General features: G+C 45.1%; 1 protein-coding gene across 9 annotated transcripts in view; it reads left to right on the top strand.

Moving 5' to 3' along the window:
* CIT (citron rho-interacting serine/threonine kinase) overlaps positions 1–18,209 on the top strand; it is a 138,876-nt gene extending 120,667 nt beyond the window's left edge. For 3 of the 9 annotated variants that reach the window (XM_065693137.1, XM_065693138.1, XM_065693145.1), the window contains 20 exons: positions 1,413–1,553; positions 1,752–1,859; positions 2,543–2,705; positions 2,952–3,116; positions 4,352–4,489; positions 4,764–4,944; positions 5,140–5,231; positions 5,544–5,648; positions 6,516–6,685; positions 7,672–7,752; positions 7,959–8,094; positions 9,311–9,450; positions 10,256–10,348; positions 12,597–12,705; positions 12,844–12,972; positions 13,558–13,638; positions 14,257–14,335; positions 14,450–14,632; positions 15,446–15,779; positions 16,283–18,209. In XM_065693137.1, the coding sequence (XP_065549209.1) occupies positions 1,413–1,553; positions 1,752–1,859; positions 2,543–2,705; positions 2,952–3,116; positions 4,352–4,489; positions 4,764–4,944; positions 5,140–5,231; positions 5,544–5,648; positions 6,516–6,685; positions 7,672–7,752; positions 7,959–8,094; positions 9,311–9,450; positions 10,256–10,348; positions 12,597–12,705; positions 12,844–12,972; positions 13,558–13,638; positions 14,257–14,335; positions 14,450–14,632; positions 15,446–15,779; positions 16,283–16,306 (2,652 nt within the window). In that variant the 3' untranslated portion in view covers positions 16,307–18,209. The remainder of the gene's footprint in view (positions 1–1,412; positions 1,554–1,751; positions 1,860–2,542; positions 2,706–2,951; positions 3,117–4,351; positions 4,490–4,763; positions 4,945–5,139; positions 5,232–5,543; positions 5,649–6,515; positions 6,686–7,671; positions 7,753–7,958; positions 8,095–9,310; positions 9,451–10,255; positions 10,349–12,596; positions 12,706–12,843; positions 12,973–13,557; positions 13,639–14,256; positions 14,336–14,449; positions 14,633–15,445; positions 15,780–16,282) is intronic. The other 6 variants (XM_065693142.1, XM_065693140.1, XM_065693141.1 and 3 more) reach the window with 4 other exon arrangements.
* Positions 18,210–20,111: the final 1,902 nt, after the last annotated feature.

Genomic DNA, 20,111 nt, shown 5'->3' with positions numbered 1-20,111 from the left:
GAACTGCTCCTCAAGGGAAGGAATCCTGGGAGCAAAGGGAGACAGCGAGGCAAAGGCAGTGACCTTGCAGCCAGTGGGCACAGTCTCAAGTATCTGAACAAGAGCAGAGCAGGTTTGGTGAAGATAATCGGACTCAGCCAGCAGCCCAGGGATGATTGCAGAAGCCTGTAGTGATGAGGTGCATCATAGGTGAGGTCTGCAAAGCAATGTCCATGCCCAGGTACACCATTCCTACAACATAGCTCTGACCAGACCTGATGTGAGTACCATAGCTTAAAACCAGCTTGGAGCCAATGTGCTGAGGGAGCATGGGTGAAGGCCACCAGCAAGGCTTCTCAGAGCTCCTTACTCATAATATCGCTTAGCTCACAGAAGTCTGGTCCAAGGTTACACACCTGCACCGTATCAGTGAGATACTGAATGCAGGCAGCCAGACCTGGGTAGTGGGGGAAGAGGTTGCAGAGGAGGATTTCAGGGGAAGGGTGCTTACAGGTAATTAGGGCAATTAGAGCCTTTTGGTGTACTTGTGGTACTGACAAGTCATCCCAGAGTTTAGAACCCCATTATGCATCGCAGTGAAATCATTCTGACTCTTGCTCTGTAACACGAGTGTCAATGGCTTTCATACTCGGGGACTTTCTTATCAAGAAAGTATAAAACCTGAAAGAATTAGGTGTAGTTTGTCATGTTTTAAATTAGATATAAGGCAGCAGTTCTTCCCTGTGAGGGTGCTGAGGCACTGACACAGGGTGCCCAGAGAAGCTGTGGCTGCCCCATTCCTGTCAGTGTGCAAGGCCAGGTTGGACACAGGGGCTTGGAGCACCCTACTCTAGTGGAAGGGGTCCCTGCCCATGGCAGGGGTTTGAAACTGGATGATCTTCAAGGTCCCTTCCAACCCAAACCATTCTATAATTCTATGTGACTTTTTCTGTTGTTAATTGGAGACAATTGGACATTATTTTCCTTATCTCTTATGACTGTAGAGGAAGGAGTTTATCCTGTCTTATAGGAAAGATTATTTTATTTACAAAGTCTTGTGATGGCTTCTGGTGATTGTACAGAGCTTGAGAAAACAGCATCAAGAAATTCTTCATGTATCTGCAGTCTTATTAGCAATTGCAAGATTTTAAATGCTTGAACAAGCAAATAAAGCAAATGAACGTGCAGTTGAAAGAAGTGGTGCTGCTACAGATTAAGATAAAATACATAGAAATGCTTGTTTAGTCATAATGCCTTCTGAAAGGAAGGGAAACTTCTAGAATATTGTCACTTTCCAACTTTTAAAGAATTGTCTGTTTACAGACATCTGAGATGATGCTTATTTTACAAAGAGTGATAACATTCAATAGCTTTTATTTAAAACCAAGCAAACAACAAAAGCAAAACACTGGCCTTTCTATTCCTGTTAACAGCAGGCAAAGCTGCAGCAGCAAATGGATCTGCAAAAGAATCACATCTTCCGCTTAACTCAAGGCCTGCAAGAGGCTCTAGATCGAGCAGATCTTCTGAAGACTGAAAGAAGTGACCTGGAATACCAGCTGGAAAACATTCAGGTGAGGATGAGGAAACCGGCGCCGGACTCTGTGCTCCACATCCTAAAACCCCTCTCGCTGTTTCAGGGTTTTTGTAGGATGTGACCCACTTGTTTCTGTGTGACCTTTTCCTTACACTGTTTTTAGCTCTCCTGTTCTTGAGTTATCTGTTTGTTTATTCTATTAAGATAGAATGTCTAACGTGTGTGTGGTTCCCAGGTTCTCTATTCCCATGAAAAAGTGAAAATGGAGGGCACTATTTCCCAGCAAACCAAACTCATTGATTTCCTGCAAGCAAAGATGGACCAACCAGCAAAAAAGAAAAAGGTGGGTGAAAGAGATTGAAGAGGCACAGTGCAAAAAGATGGTTTTGTGATTAGTTATGTATATTCATAATATAGTGTTCTTTCTTTGTGTAACACAAATGTGCCCTCATCTAAGAGCATTTCGAGTCACTGAATACAAGCTTTACTAGGCACAATGTGTTCTTTGTGGCTTTTCCAGTATTTTGTTATTCCTACAATACTTAGGTTACAACCCAGTAGCTACAGCTCAGTGAGGCTGTAGGAATACAGAATTTTAACCATGCTTTGTTTTTAATGGTAAGTATGTATGTGTATGAACACATCGTGTTTGTAGAGTGGTTGTCTTGTAGTTAGAGCATAGGATTGATTAGTCAGGTGATGTGGCTTGTGTCGCATCTTTGTCATGAGCCGTTCTGTCATTTTGGTTTAAGTAATTTAATTTTAACTACGTATTTTGAGATCCTCTGTTTAGATGCTTTCGGAAACTCAAGGTGTGAGTACTAACAGGTAATGTAAGTCCCTCTTTAAACTAATCCATATCTCAACGTTTTCTTTCCAGTGCCAGTATGAACTAAAAATCCATCCTTACGCATAACAATTGCCATTAGGCCCTCTGGCCGGACTGCCACTAGCTAGTTGCACTTTGCCTAGTTTAAGCCATCTCTTACTAGGAGTTAGGAGTTGTCTGTGTGTTTCTGTTGCTAGGGCCTGTTTAGTCGGCGGAAAGAGGACCCTTCTTTACCCACACAGGTTCCCCTGCAATACAATGAGCTGAAAGTGGCACTGGAGAAGGAGAAGGCTCGTTCTGCTGAGCTGGAAGAGGCTCTACAGAAAACACGCATTGAACTCAGATCTGCTCGTGAAGAAGGTAGGGGTTAACAGAAAAGGTGGATCTGGAAGGAGACGCACATTTTTGGTCTGAAAATGTGCCTTTAATTGCGTATCACTCTAGCAGTAACATAAGTTGTTTAATTCTTGCCTACTGCTGTGAAGGTGCAATAAAGCTACGCTTTTATCTGCGGGCTGTAACCACTGAATGGTTACACAGAACCACTGCTATGAATGAGGGTTTCATACCGCTTGTGTTAACGAGTGGCATTTATCTCATCTATAGCTGCTCATCGGAAGATATCAGACCACCCTCATCCATCTACTCCAGCCACAGCCAGGCAGCAGATCATCATGTCTGCCATAGTCCGCTCACCAGAGCATCAGCCTACTCCCATCAGTTTGCTAGCTCCACCCTCCAGTCGCAGGAAGGAGTCTTCCACACCAGAGGGTAGGTTTTGGGGGAACTTTTCTGTTGTTTTCCTGTCTCCTATTTCAGTGCCATCTCTTTTGTTATTCTTCTTTATATTTTTAAATTTCAGAACCAGATTTTTTTCATGCTAGGAATATTAGATGATACATTTTGCTTTATTTTGTTTAAAATTCTCTATTTGGACTATATGAGTTATTTCTTCAGCAGTAATTATTAGCAGCAATTATTCAAAGAGCATGTGTTTCTTCAGAGGAGGATGTTTTCTGTACTGCTTTCTGCGTTGATCAAAAGAATTCCTAGCTGTTTCCTTAGCAGTTAGCATTTTTACTTATCTAAACTGTTGATTTGTTCTGCTTAGCAGAATGTTTCTATCAAGACCTTTTGGTAAAGGGAAAAGACTTTGGTTAGGCATAAAAGGAAGATATCAGGTCAAAGACAATATTAATATTCTGTTAACTAGAAAAAGGGATATGCTTTGGTGTTCTTGAGATAAAGGGGAGAAGGTTCATCACAAAAAGTTAAAGGACTGAGGGCTCTGCTCAGCTGTTCTTAGATAACCAATATTCCCCGAGACTCAGAACTAAAACCTCCAGCCTTTAGCTGGAAAAATCCAGAACCCACAGACTGGAGCAGCGAGTGCAGCCAGCTGAGGCACAGGGCACTGTGAGGATGAGTAACATTGGCATGGGAAGACGTCCTCAGGGGCAGGTCATGGGCAGGGAAGAGAATCATGTTCACCAGTAAAAGACCATGCCTTGGAGGATAAACTTTGCTTGGCAGAGATGCACTAACAGGGATTGTAGGAATGCTTTAAGGTCTGCTGGCACTGATGGTTGGCTGTATGAAGAAAGCCTGCTGTGTGTTGATTGCAACATTATAGGTGTTGAAGAGTTTTTAGCTATAAGCAAAATTGAGAGATTAGTTTAGCACGTTGTGAGAACTGGAGCTGAGTGCAGACTTGAAATTTAGGTAGTTTGATTGACATAATCTTGCTACACCAAACATTAGCCACTTCAGTTCTACAGTCTGTGCTCAGGCAGCACATTCTGTGCATCTGTATCAGGTCATTACTGAGGTGGTAACGTTGCTTAAGATTTCCAGATTGCAAAGGGAAGGAGTGTCTGTGTTCTGCAGAGTTTTGATAGAGATATGTAGTCCCTTTTTATTACCTTGGCCTTAAAATGCCGAAGTTGACTCTTGATTTTCATCCCTATCGCAGTGCTCATCCTGATAATAAATCCTGTCCCTTCCAGAGTACAGCCGGCGCCTGAAGGAGCGGATGCATCACAATATCCCACATCGCTTCAACGTGGGGCTAAACATGAGAGCGACGAAATGCGCGGTGTGTCTGGATACAGTGCACTTTGGAAGACAAGCATCTAAATGTCTAGGTAAGAGCAGAGTGTGTGCCCAAGCAGAGTGTCACTGGATGGGAGAATGGAAAAGCACCAGCCATCTAGAACAGATTTTCAGTGAAAGCTGAAGAAAGAACCAAGTATGAAGACTTTGAAACTGGTTGGTGCAAACATTCTACATCAGAAAACATCTGATGGTTTAGAGTGGCAGGAAATTCTTTGGAAAGCTGGGGTTTGCGTTAGAACATGAGGCAGCTCTGTCATGATTTTTTTGTCATATAACAGAAGTTTTTCTCTGTCCTTTTGTCAGAATGCCAGGTGATGTGTCACCCAAAATGCTCAGCTTGCTTGCCAGCTACTTGTGGACTGCCAGCAGAATATGCCACGCACTTCTCTGAAGCATTCTGCCGGGATAAAATGAATTCTCCTGGTCTGCAGCTGAAGGAGCCAAGCAGCAGTCTACGGCTTGAAGGATGGATGAAGGTGCCAAGGTATAAACATGACTCTTGGTGCCGTATCAGGTGCTGAAATATTTGGAACTGTTCCTTGTATTATCCTGGCTGTCACAATGGGATAATCAGTACCTGCCCGTTACAATTACTACCACTGAAATTTGTCTCTAGGTGTTGCATGCTTGTTTTATCTGGGCAGAAAATCCAATGTAACTTTGTGCTTATTTTCTGTAGGAATAATAAACGTGGGCAACAGGGCTGGGACAGGAAGTATATTGTCCTGGAAGGAACAAAAGTGCTCATTTATGATGCAGAAGCAAGAGAAGGTAACTTGGCATTTCTAGGAAGAACTTGTGTTTTAATCTTCAGCTACTGTTTGGTGAGCTGAGAGGCTTAAAGGTTGTTCCTGTTTGCTGTGGCTGTATTAATTTAGCTAAATTTTCTGTAATAAGGCAGTGTTGTTTTTCTAGATCCTTAACAGGTTTATCAGCTGGTGTGTCATCATAATCCAGCTGTGAACATGCAGTGTGTTTTGTGTACACATCCAGTGTGTAACCACTTCAGTTTGCTATCACACTTGTTTTCTTGCTGCTTACTTGTTCGTTCTTTCTTCATCTGTCTCCCCATTCTCTCTGCAGCTGGACAGAGGCCTCTGGAGGAATTTGAGCTCTGCCTTCCTGATGGCGACGTAACTGTGCACGGAGCTGTAGGAGCTACTGAACTTACCAATACTGCAAAGACAGGTGAGAATCTGACGTAGATGAGGTCAAATGGATTTCATCTGGCTTGCATCAGTTGGCATTCTGTTTGACTGAATAGAATTTTCTCCCTTTAACTTTCATTCTGTAACTGTGCCATTTTGAGGTTACCTCTACTTGAATTAGGTGAATAGCTCAGTCGTCTAGATTTAGTTACACATGGGCTGTTGCTTCTGTCATGGTAGTTGAACTGTGAATAATATAATCATCAAGCCAAATGGAAGTAAATTTGAAGAGTTTTGTAACATACTCAAAAGCACTCGTTGATTTAAATTCCTTCTCTCAATGCTCTCTCTCAAGTGTGAATTGTCATAATTCATACCACCATTGTGCTCGTACCAGAAAGTCATGAATTAGAAATACTGTGGGGTGTGTACAGTCTGTTGTTATGACAAAATGTTGATGTTTTCATTTGTATGTACTGAATAGAACCAATGATAAGTTTATGTATGTCTTGACTTTAACATTAAAGCATACAGACTGTTAAAAACAAAGGTTTCCATAACCAGATTTTTCTTGAACAGTACAGGGAAAACTTTAGTCAAGTGGCTGGTTTTGTGGGTGTTTTTCCTGCTGAAATGTCTTTCTCTTTTGAATAAAAGGTGAGAAGTTATTTTTATTTAGTAAAGACAGCACTGTATGTATGGATTACAAACATCCAGCTGATATTTAGCTTTAAGTAGCTAGCCTGTGCAGGACCTGTAAAGGAGAAACCTATGTATAAATTGCCATGGTAACACGTGATGATAAATACAACTTCTCTCCGATGAGGCTGAAAGGTGTTGATTTTAAGTCCACTGACAATATTCCAAAAACTAATCTAAGTCTTATTCTATCTATATAACATCTCAGATGTGCCATATATCCTAAAATTGGAGTCTCATCCACACACCACTTGCTGGCCTGGTAGAACACTCTACCTGTTAGCACCCAGCTTCCCTGACAAACAGCGCTGGGTCACAGCACTGGAATCAATAGTGGCAGGTGGGAGAGTTTCCAGAGAAAAAGCTGAGGCTGATGCTGTGAGTATAAAAGTTTCATTTAATCATAAAATATTCTGGGAGGGAGCAGAGGTTTGAAAAGTGTTTTGTCAGTATTTGACATTCTGAGGTTTAACTGCAGGTAAGTTGTTACCTCTGCCTGACAAGGGGCAACGAGTACCAGGAACTAATTCATTGTACGACTGATGCTTTATACTGCACTACCCTACTTCAGACTTGGAAGTGTAGTAAGAAGATCCCAAAATTAGATCTCTCAAATTCCAGCAAACAGAAAAAGAAGAGCGAGCAGTCAGGACATGGTTTAAATCCAGTCCCATAATGTACCACATGGACTGAGCAAACATTAAACAAAAGGAAGCAAAATGCTCCCTCTCCCATTCTTACAGTCAGGGGTTTTGCTTCTTGAGGGGGAGGAGGGGTGTGTGTGTGTGTGTGTGTGTGTTTAAGTTTTATTCCTGGTAAGAAGAAGCGGTTAAGTGGATTTATTTTGGTTTCAAATACCATTTTTCAGCGTTGTTGCACTGATTACTCTCTGTTTTCTGATAAAAGGAGATTTGGTTCTATGGCATTGCATATGAGCATGTTAGCCCTAGGGAAGGGAGTATCTGACTAGCAGGAAATCGTCTCTTTTCTCATGCTAGCATTCCTTTTGTCTCTGAGAAGAACACATGCTCCCTTCAGCATTTGGACTTCTTTGTTAATTCTTCCCCTAGGAAAAATTTTACTGCTCCAGTGCAGGAGACTGGGGGAAATGGAAAGGATAGGAACAGCAATCAGTTCTGTGTGAGGTTAAGTTCATTCTGATGGGTTTCCTAACCATGCTTCAGGCAGATAAAACTTTACTAATGCTTTTGTAGGAGGCTTCCCTGCAACATTTAGTGTTTTGAGAAAAAGACATCTGTGCCAAGCATTTTGCCTGTCTGAAATGATGACCTTACAGTGTTAAAATGCTAATAAAGACATTAAGATTAACTCCAAAAAAAATACATCTCTTTTGTCATTTGCAGAAATTGCTCGGAAACTCCCTGCTGAAGCTGGAGGGTGAAGACCGTTTGGATATAAATTGCACAATGCCCTTCAGTGACCAGGTAATGCTAATGTTCAGCGGGGCCTTTCTGAGTATTGGCTGTTTCAGTCATGGAAATGGCAGCTTAACAGCAACACGTGCAATTACAAACCTGTTTGTCACTTTGTTTTTTCTCTTCACTGGTAAACAGGATTGTCCAGGCTTGCTCCTGGAGTGTTCCTTGTTATCCTCATGTAGTGCTGGTTTTTTTCCCTGTTGTCACTGTAGGTAGTACTGGTGGGGGCAGAAGAAGGTCTCTATGCCCTAAATGTACTGAAGAATTCCTTAACACACATCCCAGGGATGGGTGCTGTCTTCCAAATTCATCTCATCAAGGATCTGGAGAAGCTACTCATGATAGCAGGTAGGGGGCTTTACGTTACCATCTGTCCTGCCGTTAACAGATGGCAATGGCTTTGTGCTGCCGTGCCAAAGGGCCCGGCTTTCCTTTAGATGCAGTACAGGCTTCATTCCTGTTTTTATCAGTGTATTGTCAGCGATCACCTCCTGTGGTTAACACAGCATTGTTTGGGGCTTTCTTGAAGTAAATGAAGATGTGAATGAAGGCTCAGTTAAACCTTCAAGAGAAAGTGAATTCTCAGTTTCTAAAGCAGAGGGAGGGAAGGACCAGAGAAGACATTTTCTGTCATCATTTTGAGTTCAGTTTAAGAAGTGTCGAGTTGATCAGTGAGTGCATCTTCCTAATCACTACAGAGCCTCTCTTTTAGTGTAGTTAATCATTTGAGGACCACGATGTGGTAACCATGGCCTAAGGCCAACAACTGTTAACTTGCTCTAAACACTAATTCATGTAATGAAACTGGGACTTCTTTCATGGTTTAAGATTCCCTTATGAAAAGAACACCAGCTTTAATCTCTCCATCTGTGGTTTTCCAGAGATAATCCTTCCCACACTGATGTAGGCATACTGAACGTTAGGGCGTATCTTCAGCTGAAAGCCCAAATTACCAAGTGTCTAAATGACATTTGTAGGGAATGAAAAACAAATTCTTTCTTTTGTTCTGCTGCTTCTGTGTTTTTCCCCTTGTCAAGATTTAAGCTGTCCATGCTTTATTTGTTCCAGAGGAAAAAAGCAACTGGCAAAATGAATCTCTCACAAAGTTAGATGTCAGCGTTACTCTGTTGCTAGACTTTGGAGAGGGATTTGGCTTGGTCTATAATGCAGTTTATTAGGGCACTTGGAAATCCCTTGCCAGTTCTGGTGGCACAAAGAAGCCAAACCACCTTTTACTTCAGGTTCTGAAGGGTAAAGTAGAACTTCCTGGGTAATTGTGAATAGTGTCCTAATGAGGCTACTGCTACTGTCATCGTCTTAACCTCAGCAACACTGGTAATCCACAGAGAGATTGGTTGTTCTCCCAGTGGATTTACTGTCTGCTTTTGTAAGTTTCCTGTTTCACTTTTAATAGGAATAACATGGAATGAATTCTGCATGGTACATTGTGACTGTTACCACAGTAACAGCCTGTAACCATGAGCTGCTGCTTAGGTAATGGAACAGACTTTTGCAGAGAATAGGGAGTTTTCCCGTGATGAAATGTGGCCAATTTTGTTTTCAGGAGAAGAAAGGGCTCTGTGTCTTGTTGATGTGAAGAAAGTGAAGCAATCTCTAGCCCAGTCACACCTCCCAGCCCAGCCTGATATCTCACCAAATGTCTTTGAGACTGTCAAAGGATGTCACCTTTTTGCTGCTGGCAAGGTAGGATACAGCTCTCTCCTGCCCCCAGACCACCCTTTACACCACATGAGTTCAGTATTAATCAAATCAGCAGCTTTATTTCACTGGCAACAAATCCAAGGTCTGTATTCTTGTTTTAAGAAGAGTGTAGGGGCTAAAGAGAGGCTGAGCTGGTAGTGGTATAGAGGATCTCCTACTAATATGAATAAATTCAGTCAGGAAGAAATGAATGCTAGACCCTGAACTGCTACATATTAAGAAATACAACACAGCATAGCATAGCTGCCTCACAGTTGACTTCAATTTTGAGGTTTATAATTAGTGAATTCTATCCACTGTTTGTTCTGGAACGTCTTGTAACACTTTCCAGGCTGCAAATTTACTTAGTGTTGGGTCACTTGAGCACTCATTAATATTTACATTAATGGACCATTTAGCCACAACAGAAATTCTCATTAACAGTCCCTTCTACAGACTACTTTAATCACAAACTGAACATCGTTCCTTTCAAAGTGATGTTTACGTAACAATTTCAAGGGTTAAAACTGAACCTATTTGGATTTCTCATCCCTTTTAATGAACCATTGTTCTGTGGAAAACCTTCCAATTTTTTATTAACTGAACCAGAGAAGCCGTTCAAATTCACATTCTTTTTTGAGAATGTGAAGAGGCTTTTCATTATTTCACTAATTCACAGTAAGTACCCTATTAAAAACCTACCTGCTTATCTCTGCAAAGTTCTTTGTGGTGAAAGGTCCTCTCACATGCTCAGCATTAGAATTTACTCTATTAGCAACCTGAACTCTGCCTCTAATCTTCTCCACAGGTCGAGAACAGTCTTTGTATCTGCGCAGCCATGCCCAGTAAAGTGGTTGTTCTGCGATACAATGAGAGCTTGAGCAAGTTCTGTATCAGAAAGGTAAGCTTGGTAATTCCCTTAATAATGAGCTCACATAATTCATGTATTGCACTAAGACTTTGCTTTGGAGCAAACGCCTTAAACCTTTTCGCATGCATGAGAACATTTGGTTGCCAGCTAAAATGATAACAAATTGCAACGTGCACTGACTAAAATTGGAGTAGGCAGCAATTTCCTTTAACAAGAGTTGGCATATTTGAAGAGATGCAGAACAGGACTGTGATTTGTTGAAATACTGACTTGGCTGTAGTCATACCCTCGCTTAGTTACCCAAAAAAAAGGCTTTCTTCTTCATTGCCCAGCTGTGTTCCCTCGCCTCTATTGTCTTTGGAGAAGTCCGTAACAACTGATTTCTCCCTTCTTTCCAGCTAAGGCAGCAGTGGCTATCTGAATTTGTTTACTGTACTAGTGAAAACCAAAGGGTATTTATTTGGTACTATCCCATCACAGGGTAGGCAGCTGTTTCCCATGCTTACCCTGATACATGGGTACCTTCTGGCCAGCAGAGGCAGTGAGATACGGATCTCAAGTGGCTGTGTACACAGGTCCCCTGTACAGTACCCCGTCTGCCTTCAGCACCAGTACTGCCCTGGGCTGGAACATGTCTCGGTTCATTCTGTGGAAAGCAGAACTACTGCAACTCTTTTCAGGCAGCCAGCTGCAGGCAGGTAATGCCCTGAGCACCTGAGCCACTATTCCTCTTAAGGACAAGTCCAATCAATTCTCATGAGTACATTTTATATGCTCAAACGCATCCAGAAAAACACCCCAAATAACAGGGATCTCTCCTCAGAACAGAGTTTAAACACTGCCCGCCTTAAAATGGGCTGGTACCCAGAAACTCATGTCCTCTCCAGTTTGCAAATTAAGGAATGTTCAGGTCAAACTACAGCTCCCTGTGAGCTTCTTCAGGTTACTTTGAAGGCACCAGTTCAATTTACAGCTTGACTGAGGATTCATCCCCACTGAGTGCTACACTGGCACTGCTGTGAGGAAGCAGAGCCGGGGCGGTAACTCAGATGCTGGCCTCCTTGGAAGTAAAGACATTTGATGGAGATCTTGGCACAAACAATGTGGATACCAGCAAACCTGGGGTAGCTGCAAGCACTGTAGCTGATACCAACTCTTGCTCACAGTGGAGCAGCAGCCAGCAGGAAGCACTGTCCTCTGCTTGTGCTGCCACTCACCCCACAATGCTGAGTGCCTTGACAAGGGCTTACATGCAAAACATGCAATGGTCTGTTTTAGAAGGAAGCTTTTCCTTATCCTTACTAAACCAGACAACTGAATTTAGATCCTAACAAGATGGCAGCAAGCCCAGAAAATTCTTTTCCGTTCTGCCAACTAAACTGCCAGATAAACTAGGAATTATGCAAGGAATCTTGTCCTCAGAAGATCAGGGAATCTGTGTGTTGTGTCAGGCTAACTTGCAGAGCTCTCAAAGCTGTTCAGTCACACTGCAGATCTTGGTGGACAGCATCTCTGTGTGTTACATTGCACAAAGAAGGAAGGAAGATTGTGTATGTTTGTCTTCCTTTTGCTTAAAGAGCCATCAAGCTTGTTTCTGCAGTGTTAAAAGCAGGGATGCTTTAAGGAAGTGATTCTTTCTGCTGGGAGGAGGGAACATGCCTACTGAGAAGGGTTTTGCTCCTGGGGTTATAAAGACTTTGGGACTTGACTGGTGCCAGTCTTGCTGCAGTTGTCCGAGGATCTTCTGCCTGTCTTTCCAGCAGCTGTCCTGATTCCTGTTGACTTCCAGGCCTGGAAGCAGTCGTTCCAGCAGAGCCACTCTGGAGCCGGGGCAGTTTTGGGTGATAGACTTCCTAGTGACAAGTCAAGTCTGTCATTCAACCCTAACTGCTCAGTCCTGGCCTTGTGTCCCCTCCAGACACTGTTCAGCCATGCAGTCATTGGCATGGCTGTGACCTGCTGCAAGCAGGGAGCCGTTCCCCACTGCTCCAGAAAACTGAGTAGGGTATTCTTCCAAAAGCAAGAGGTTCCTGTTAGGGTTAGCATCTGGAATTGAGCTGATTGATAGGCAAGTCTGTATTCAAGCAAGTTTCACTTCCAACATAACAAAACTCTTCTAGCAAGAGTACCTTTCCAGGTGCTTTTGAGACTGTTTGTTGGTGACTTGGTTGTCATCTCCCCCTCTCATAACGACAAACGTGGCAATATCTAATCTTCCAGAAAAATTACAAAACTGTTACTGGGAGCTGATCCCTGTCCATACTTTCTGCTTTTCCAGGAGATCGAAACCTCTGAGCCTTGCAGCTGCATCCATTTGACCACTTACAGCATCATCATTGGAACCAACAAATTCTATGAAATCGAGATGAAGCAGTACACTCTGGAGGGTAGGAGCTGTGTCCTGTGTCCAGCTGTGAGGAACGCATCAGCTGGCTCCACAGATTCTTTTGGTGGGGCTCTTCTAAACCAGTTTAAGAAGAAAATATTGGTACCAATCAAGGTGTTTTTCTCCATTTTCTTTGCAGAGTTTCTGGATAAAAATGACCACACTTTGGCCTCGGCTGTGTTTGCTGCCTCTACCAACAGTTTTCCAGTCAGTATCATCCAAGTGAACCCAACGGGGCAGAGGGAGGAGTATCTGCTGTGTTTCCATGGTATGTGTTGTCTGGTTGTGTAGTTGTTGCACTGCATCTGCTTTCTGGCACATGAGCAGCCAGGAGGTACTGGGGTACTGTTGTAAAAGAAAGCCAGAGTTGACTTCCTCGTGCCTGGTAATGAATATGTGCTGTGACTCCAAAAGCCCTGGAGGAGCTGGGGCTGGTGGTTTAAGCAGTAAGGAAGACACACCGGGCATTGATGCTAAAATAGACCTGCCGTCAGTCACCTTGCACCTGTCTTAAAGGTTCTTTATGTCTGTGGATCAGTTGCCACGTGCTGGCTTCTGTGCCTGAATGGAAGGGATTAAACTCAGTGTTAGGTGCTGCCAGGTGTTTGATTATCCTGATAAAATGTTAAGGGGTTCTCAGGCTTTTCCTCTCTCCTCTGCTTTCCATACAGAGACGAGACCTTTTCACCTTCTGGTGATGAAATAAGAGGCTGTTTGTTATTTTTTTGTACAGCTGCTTTTGTTGGCTCTCTAGGATAGTGGCAAGCCCAGGTTTATTGCCTTTGTCCCTTCCAGCAATAAAGAAACACAGTTCAGGCGTGTGCTCACAATGTGGCATTGCTTTTCTTGGCAGAGTTTGGTGTCTTTGTGGATTCCTATGGAAGACGCAGTAGGACAGATGACCTGAAATGGAATCGCTTGCCCTTAGCTTTTGGTAGGTGTTGAGGGAGATCCTCTTGGCTTATGGAAATCATTGAACCTGGGAAGCATCTTTGTGGGACAGGTATTCCTCACTCAGCACTTCCTCTTCCCTCTCCTGATTCTCCCAGAAACGATGGAGATTTTCCCACAATATAAGATCATTATAAATACAAATTGACAAACCTACTGAAGCAGAAACAGGTTGAGGAAAACGAAAGCAAAGTTATGTTTCCTTAATGTTCCCGGTCTTACAGTGACTGAACCAGCTAATGGGGTTTGTAACAGTGCTTGGAAGTTTCTGAAACAGTCAGGACTATGGAATGTCAGCCTGGTTCCCTCAGCCCTTTTGCACTACCGAGTGGGATGGTATTCAGTTAATAGTGTGCTTTTAATGCCTGTTCATGAGTGTTTGGTTGGTAGAATTCTTGAGATACGGATAGTTTCAAAGCAACAATTCTCTAAGCTTTCATCTCGCTGCTTAGTCATCACATTGGGTCTTATTACAGCAAATCTACTCCTTGGGTTTCCCCAGGGCTGGGAGCACTGCTGTGCTCACTGATGCTTTTGAGAAGGTTTTATTTAATAGAGAAATTGATTTTGTGTTTTCCCTGCCTTTGTGATGCTCCTCCAGCCTACAGGGAGCCCTATCTCTTTGTGACCCACTTCAATTCCCTTGAAGTGATTGAGATCCAGGCACGAGCTTCTCTAGGGTAAGTTGTTCTCTCTTCATTACTTTGACCAGCACGTGCTGCAAGAAAACGCAACGTGCCAGGGAAAGGCACCGTGCTGTCATTGTTAATGCTTTTTCCTGCCCTTTCACCCAGAACTCCTGCACGAGCCCACTTGGAGATCCCGAATCCACGGTATCTCGGGCCTGCAATTTCATCTGGAGCCATCTACTTGGCCTCCTCCTACCAAGACAAATTAAGGGTGATTTGCTGTAAGGGCAATCTAGTGAAGGAAACCAACAATGAGCAGCACCACAGAGGATCTTCTGCTACACGCAGGTAGGACAGTCAGTGTGTCCCTGTGCGTCTCACAAGCAGCCTCAGCTCCAGGTGGCTGTTTCCCCTGGATGCTGTGGAATGCCCGTGTTCCATTCCTAGAGAGAGGGGTTGGCATTGGGCAGTCACTGTAATGCTGGCATAGAACAAGCAGGGAGTCACTGATGTCTTAAAATACAGAAGGCAAAGAACCATCAGCTCTGTAGGAGCATGTGGGTAACCCCCACAAGCATTCCGTGATGTTCAGCTGGTTTATGTTGGGATATAGCTGTGACCTCAGAGCTTGGTGAGCTTAGATGCTATCAATATGACACAAAACATCGATTGACTCTAACAGTCTCTAAAGCCACAGCTTCTTAAACAACTTACTTAGGGAGACAGCCCTGGGTAGTGGTGATGTGATCTTGTTCTGGTCAGCATAATTACTTCTGGGGCTGATGGTGCCACTGTGCCCTGGAAACTGCGAAACTGAGGCCTGTAGTTCATCCGAACCCGGCCTGAACATCCTGGAGCCACTGATAATTTTGTATGGGGAAAAACAAGTCAAATTTTAGTGTATGTGGAAAAACGATGCTGCTGAAGTGTATGAGAGCACGGAGCTCTCTGGCCCGTCACACAGACGTGACTCACACCAGCAGTTCCCTGAGGCCCCTGCCCAGTGCGACCGGTGGGACAGATGCTCAGCTACCGAAGTCTGTGCACTTTTCACCTTGGGTGAGGGCAGTCTGACGGTTTCACCTGAACACTGCTGGGTGTTTGGGGGGAAAGTTGCAGCTCTGCTAAAAGAAAATGTAACGTGAGGTTTTTGTTGCTCAGCGGTTCGCGTCAATTATTTTTGAATGACAGCAGCCCGAACAAGAGGGGTCCTCCCACGTACAACGAGCACATAACCAAGCGGGTCGCGTCAAGCCCAGGACCACCGGAAGGTCTGAGCCACCCTCGAGAGCCAAGCACACCCCATCGGTACCGCGAGGGAAGGACGGAGCTGCGGAGGGACAAGTCACCCGGGCGACCACTGGAGAGGGAGAAGTCCCCAGGCCGGCTCCTGAGCACCCGCAGAGAGAGGTCCCCGGGGAGACTGTTCGACGAGAGCAGCCGAGGACGGGTGCCTGTGAGTGGTGCCAGAACTCCTCTTGCTCAAGTCAATAAGGTGAGCCAGGAGCCTGGAGAGCTTTCCTGTTCCCAGGAAAACGCATGCGCTGCAGGAGGGCTGGTGGTACTGTGAAGTACAAGAGCAAATCCAGATCTCATCCCCTGCCCCTCAACTTCCCTTAAAACAGCACATACGGTGTCATGCACTGCTCCTGTGAACCCCTGCCCCCGTGCCAGTCCTGTAACTGCAAAAGCAGCTGCACTCTGGACCAGGCTGAAGTCCTCCAGATCTGAAAGCAAAGGGGCATTTACCAACAGAAATCGAGGGTTTGAAGGGGAACAATGTCTCGAACAAGGGAGGTGGGAGCCTGCTGTGTCCAGGGTGATGCTGACAGTACTTGCCTTTGCAATGAACTGAGCTATGGCACCTAGATGGGACCAGGCGCAGAGCCCTCACGCCGCGGTGGCAGCAGTGGTGAGGTGATGCGCTGCTGCTGACACCGGTGCCTGTGCGACAAGAGTATGTGAGACTCATTCACTGTCACTTTATTTCCCTGCCAGGTCTGGGACCAGTCTTCAGTGTAAGTCTCAGCCAGACAAAGTTCCTCATCCTGACCTGCAGGAAAAGAAAGGAAATACACTGAGTATATGCACTCCATGTGTCTGCTGCCCAGGCACTAAAACAGCATCCCTGGGCCAAAGCTCGCGCCGCATCGGGAGACGTCCGCAGCTCAGTTAATTTCTCTGCACTTTCCTGCACTCCTGTTTTTGCACTTTGTACTACTGTTACTCTTTCAAGCAGTTCATGAACTTTTTGTATTCACTTTAGTCCCTGGTAGTTCATCAAGGAAATTCAGCGGGACTCGAGTCCCACCCCGGGTCTTTAATGTGGTCAGTGCCCCTTACAGATAATTGATCATAGTTCTGAGACATGCTGGGAATTCCTGACGGCCTGGAAACAGGCGGAGGCGAGCGAGTCCTTCAGTAGAACGTGTCATTGGATATTCCCTACAGAACAAATTCCTTCCAATCAGTCTGTTCACCTGCCACTTCTGAAAGTTATTTTGTTCTCACTACAATCGCTCTAGAGCAGCTCTGATGGGGAGGGGAGAACCCCCGTGCCCGGCCCTCAGACAAAGTGCATTACCTATCTGCTACTGGGTTGTAAGACTTTATCCAGGTCTTCTGCATGACAGTTCACTGCATGCTGCTGCACCATCACTGGCTGCTCTCTCCTTTTAGGTTGCTTTGCTGAGTAGTGTATTGTACCTCACTTGTAAGTTAACTGAAACCTTTAGATTACGCTGCAAAATAACAGCCAATTACTCTGGAAATTTGGCACCGGAGCGTTACCAAGCCTTATTCTATGACAAGAGTTACAGTCACCCTGCTGTTCCCCTCAGCACTGCACGGGCTCCCTGCGGAAAGGCTGCTGCAGACCTGGCAGTCACAGGCTCCCTGCGGAGAGGAGTGGCCCAGGGCTGGCTCCTCCCGTGACCTGTAACTTGTCGTACAATAAGAAAGACCCACGTGCCATGGCACGAGAGGATACTCACAGTGAGCAGCTTTAGCGCCTTTGCTTCTGCGTGTCGGACCTCGAGCCGCGTGTTGCTTCCTATTCTCTTTTGCTGTGAACATGAAGCAGAGCGCAAATGATTTTCAAAGCAGGTTTTGACCATTCAGTCTGCACTAGCGACATTCTAAGTGAACAACCACGTTCTTTACAACTGGAAAGAGCAAAACTGCATCCAATCTTCCCTTGGTGCCCCACTGATACTTCTGCTAGTCCCTCGCGAGCCTGTGCTAACCCGTTCTAGAAACCCATGAGAAAAGTCCAATGCCTTGTCCGTGTCCTTTGGCGAGTTTCCTGAATATCGTATCCCGTTCTCTTGTCTGTTGGGTTATTTTAGGTGAGATGATTTGGCAGGAGCCTTGCTGAGAGTTTTTGTCTCCTGGTCTGAATCTTTTGAAGGGTCAGAGATCAGTCTTTAAATCTTTGCATCTCATGGAAGATCTTCGAGACCTCAGAAATGGGCTTGTTGAGTCCCGGAAGTGTATCTATCTCTTGTGTCTTGTTCGTGACATGCTTCCTGCTATAGAAATAGCTCAAAGGACTGTACATATTTACAAGAATCTTTATATTCGTATCAAAAGGGAACTGAATTGGTTTCTACTTTTTTATTGTAAACTGTGTGTTTTTCAACACTAGCTTTTTGTTTTACCGGTGGTTGTGGACAGCCATCTTCAGACACTGGAGGGGCCTCAGCTTAGTCCTCCTCGCTCCCATGAAGAACTATTGTAACATTAACTTGCAATTGAAGCTTGTTAGCATAAAATGAGGTTTTAGGTCTAAAAGTACAGGATTTTTCTGCATTACCTTTTTATTATGGACAAGGGAGGGAACCAGAGGGACAGTTCAAAGCTCCACCTGGAACGTGTTGAACTTTGTTGTTGAACGATAACCAAATAAAACAAATAACTATCTCGACTGGCATGGTGAAATGACCGCTTCCTTCTCCGCAGTGACGCTGCCCCTCGTCCCGCTGCCCCGGCACCAGAGGCTGTGTAATCTATAGGCGTCAGCGCTTACCAAAGAGCTCACCTGATGGTATTTAGCATTGAGTAGTTGTAATTCCCTGACCAAGCAGCGTGAGTGGCTTCACAAACACAAAGCATGTTCATAGGACCTCAGAACAAGGTGGATTTGACCAAGCAGTTCACTAGAGCAGCAGTCAGCTGCGGACACCTACAGCTAAATCCTGCCCTCGCCCACTGAACTCCTGATAGGGGTAGAGTTAAGAACCGTGTGAGTCCTGCCCTCCTAAACGACCCACACATCTTGAGCTGGAACAAACCATCTTACTGACCCAGAGTGTGATCTAAAGACAGGTTTGGGATTTATCCCAGCAGTGTACTGGTAGCAAAGCGGACGGAGACAGCTCCTCATCCCACCGCTGTGATACGCTGGTGCTTTAAGGCCTAATAGCTGCAACTTAAAAACCATTCACAAATCAAGTCAGATTGAGTACAACCTGCAGTTACTGTACATCTGAACTTACACCTGCTGGGAGAACTTGCTAGATCAGACTTAAATGTAAATACATCTATTTTTAACTGAACCAGTTTTTACAGGGTCTGAAGTATTCTTTCACAGGAAGAGGTTTTTAATATTCACACTGCTGCCTACAGTAACTTCATTTGTCCTCCTACCATTCGTGGCTTTGGGTCTGTGCACACAACCACCCCTTGCCCCAGGGAAGGGCTGTTGGAGGGCCTGGGGGTGGGTTACTAACACCACCTCTTACATTCTGGTCTACATGACATCCTTCATAACAATGCTCTACATAAACCCCAAGCTGCTTGAGTTATCTATTGTGCCTACTATCTGATGTATATGATGAAATGCTAACTTGTTAAATGTTCCTTTATTTTACTGTGCACAAAGAATACTTACTTAAAGCTCATTGTTGCAGTCCTATGATGCATGATCCGAATTGTAACACAACTAAAATAATCCAGAAACTGGTGGAGTAAAACCAAATCATTTATTGAGCCTTTTGATTACCAAGAACCCTGCACAAATCCCTGTCAGCCTGACCACCGCACCTCAGGGGCCCGGGGCGGGCAGGGAGCTCCTGGTGACTCCAGAGTCCCCCAAAGCAATTAAAGTCTCTGCATCTACCTTAAAACTGTGCTCTCCTAGCAACAGCCAGGAATAGCCTCAACACCCCACACTGAGGGCGGGGAACGGGAGCGAGGTAACGCATCCAAGTCCTGATCCCGCTTTTGCCTTTGGAGGCATTCGATGCATCCCTGTTCAGTGAGGACACACAGAATCACAGAATCCCAAGGGTTGGAAGGGACCTAAAAAGATCATCTAGTCCAACCCCCCTGCAAGAGCAGGGTAACCTACAGTACATCACACAGGAACTTGTCCAGGCGGGCCTTGAATATCTCCAGTGTAGGAGACTCCACAACCCCCCTGGGCAACCTGTTCCAGTGCACACAATGCGATCAATCTGATTCATTCGCCTCTCACGCAGGAAACAACCCAGCAAATAAATAAGACATCCCTCCCCCATCCCTCCCAAACCAACCCCCCCAGCCATGGGCCAAGGGGGCTCTGCCATACCTGGAGGAGGGGGGTGGCTCCTGGAAAGCTCAGTTGAGGCCTCAGGGACGGGCCTGTGGGCAGCTGCTCTCCCCCATCCCGACAAGCAGGGAACGGTGCTGGACCACGAGGCCTCGGGCGCTGTGCAGGGCCTGGGCCCTCACCCTGGTTCCTGGGCACAGCCTTTGGGCTGCCAGAGCATGGGCCGAGTGCTCAGCACTGAGCCAGGCTCCAGGCTGCACAGTGAATAAACGGCAAACGCTGGCTGTAAAGTAATTG

The sequence above is a fragment of the Lathamus discolor genome, chromosome 12 (assembly GCF_037157495.1).
Source record: "Lathamus discolor isolate bLatDis1 chromosome 12, bLatDis1.hap1, whole genome shotgun sequence".
Classification (NCBI taxonomy): domain Eukaryota; kingdom Metazoa; phylum Chordata; class Aves; order Psittaciformes; family Psittacidae; genus Lathamus; species Lathamus discolor.
Note: the sequence above shows the minus strand (reverse complement) of the source record. Positions and strands in the feature narration are given on the sequence as shown.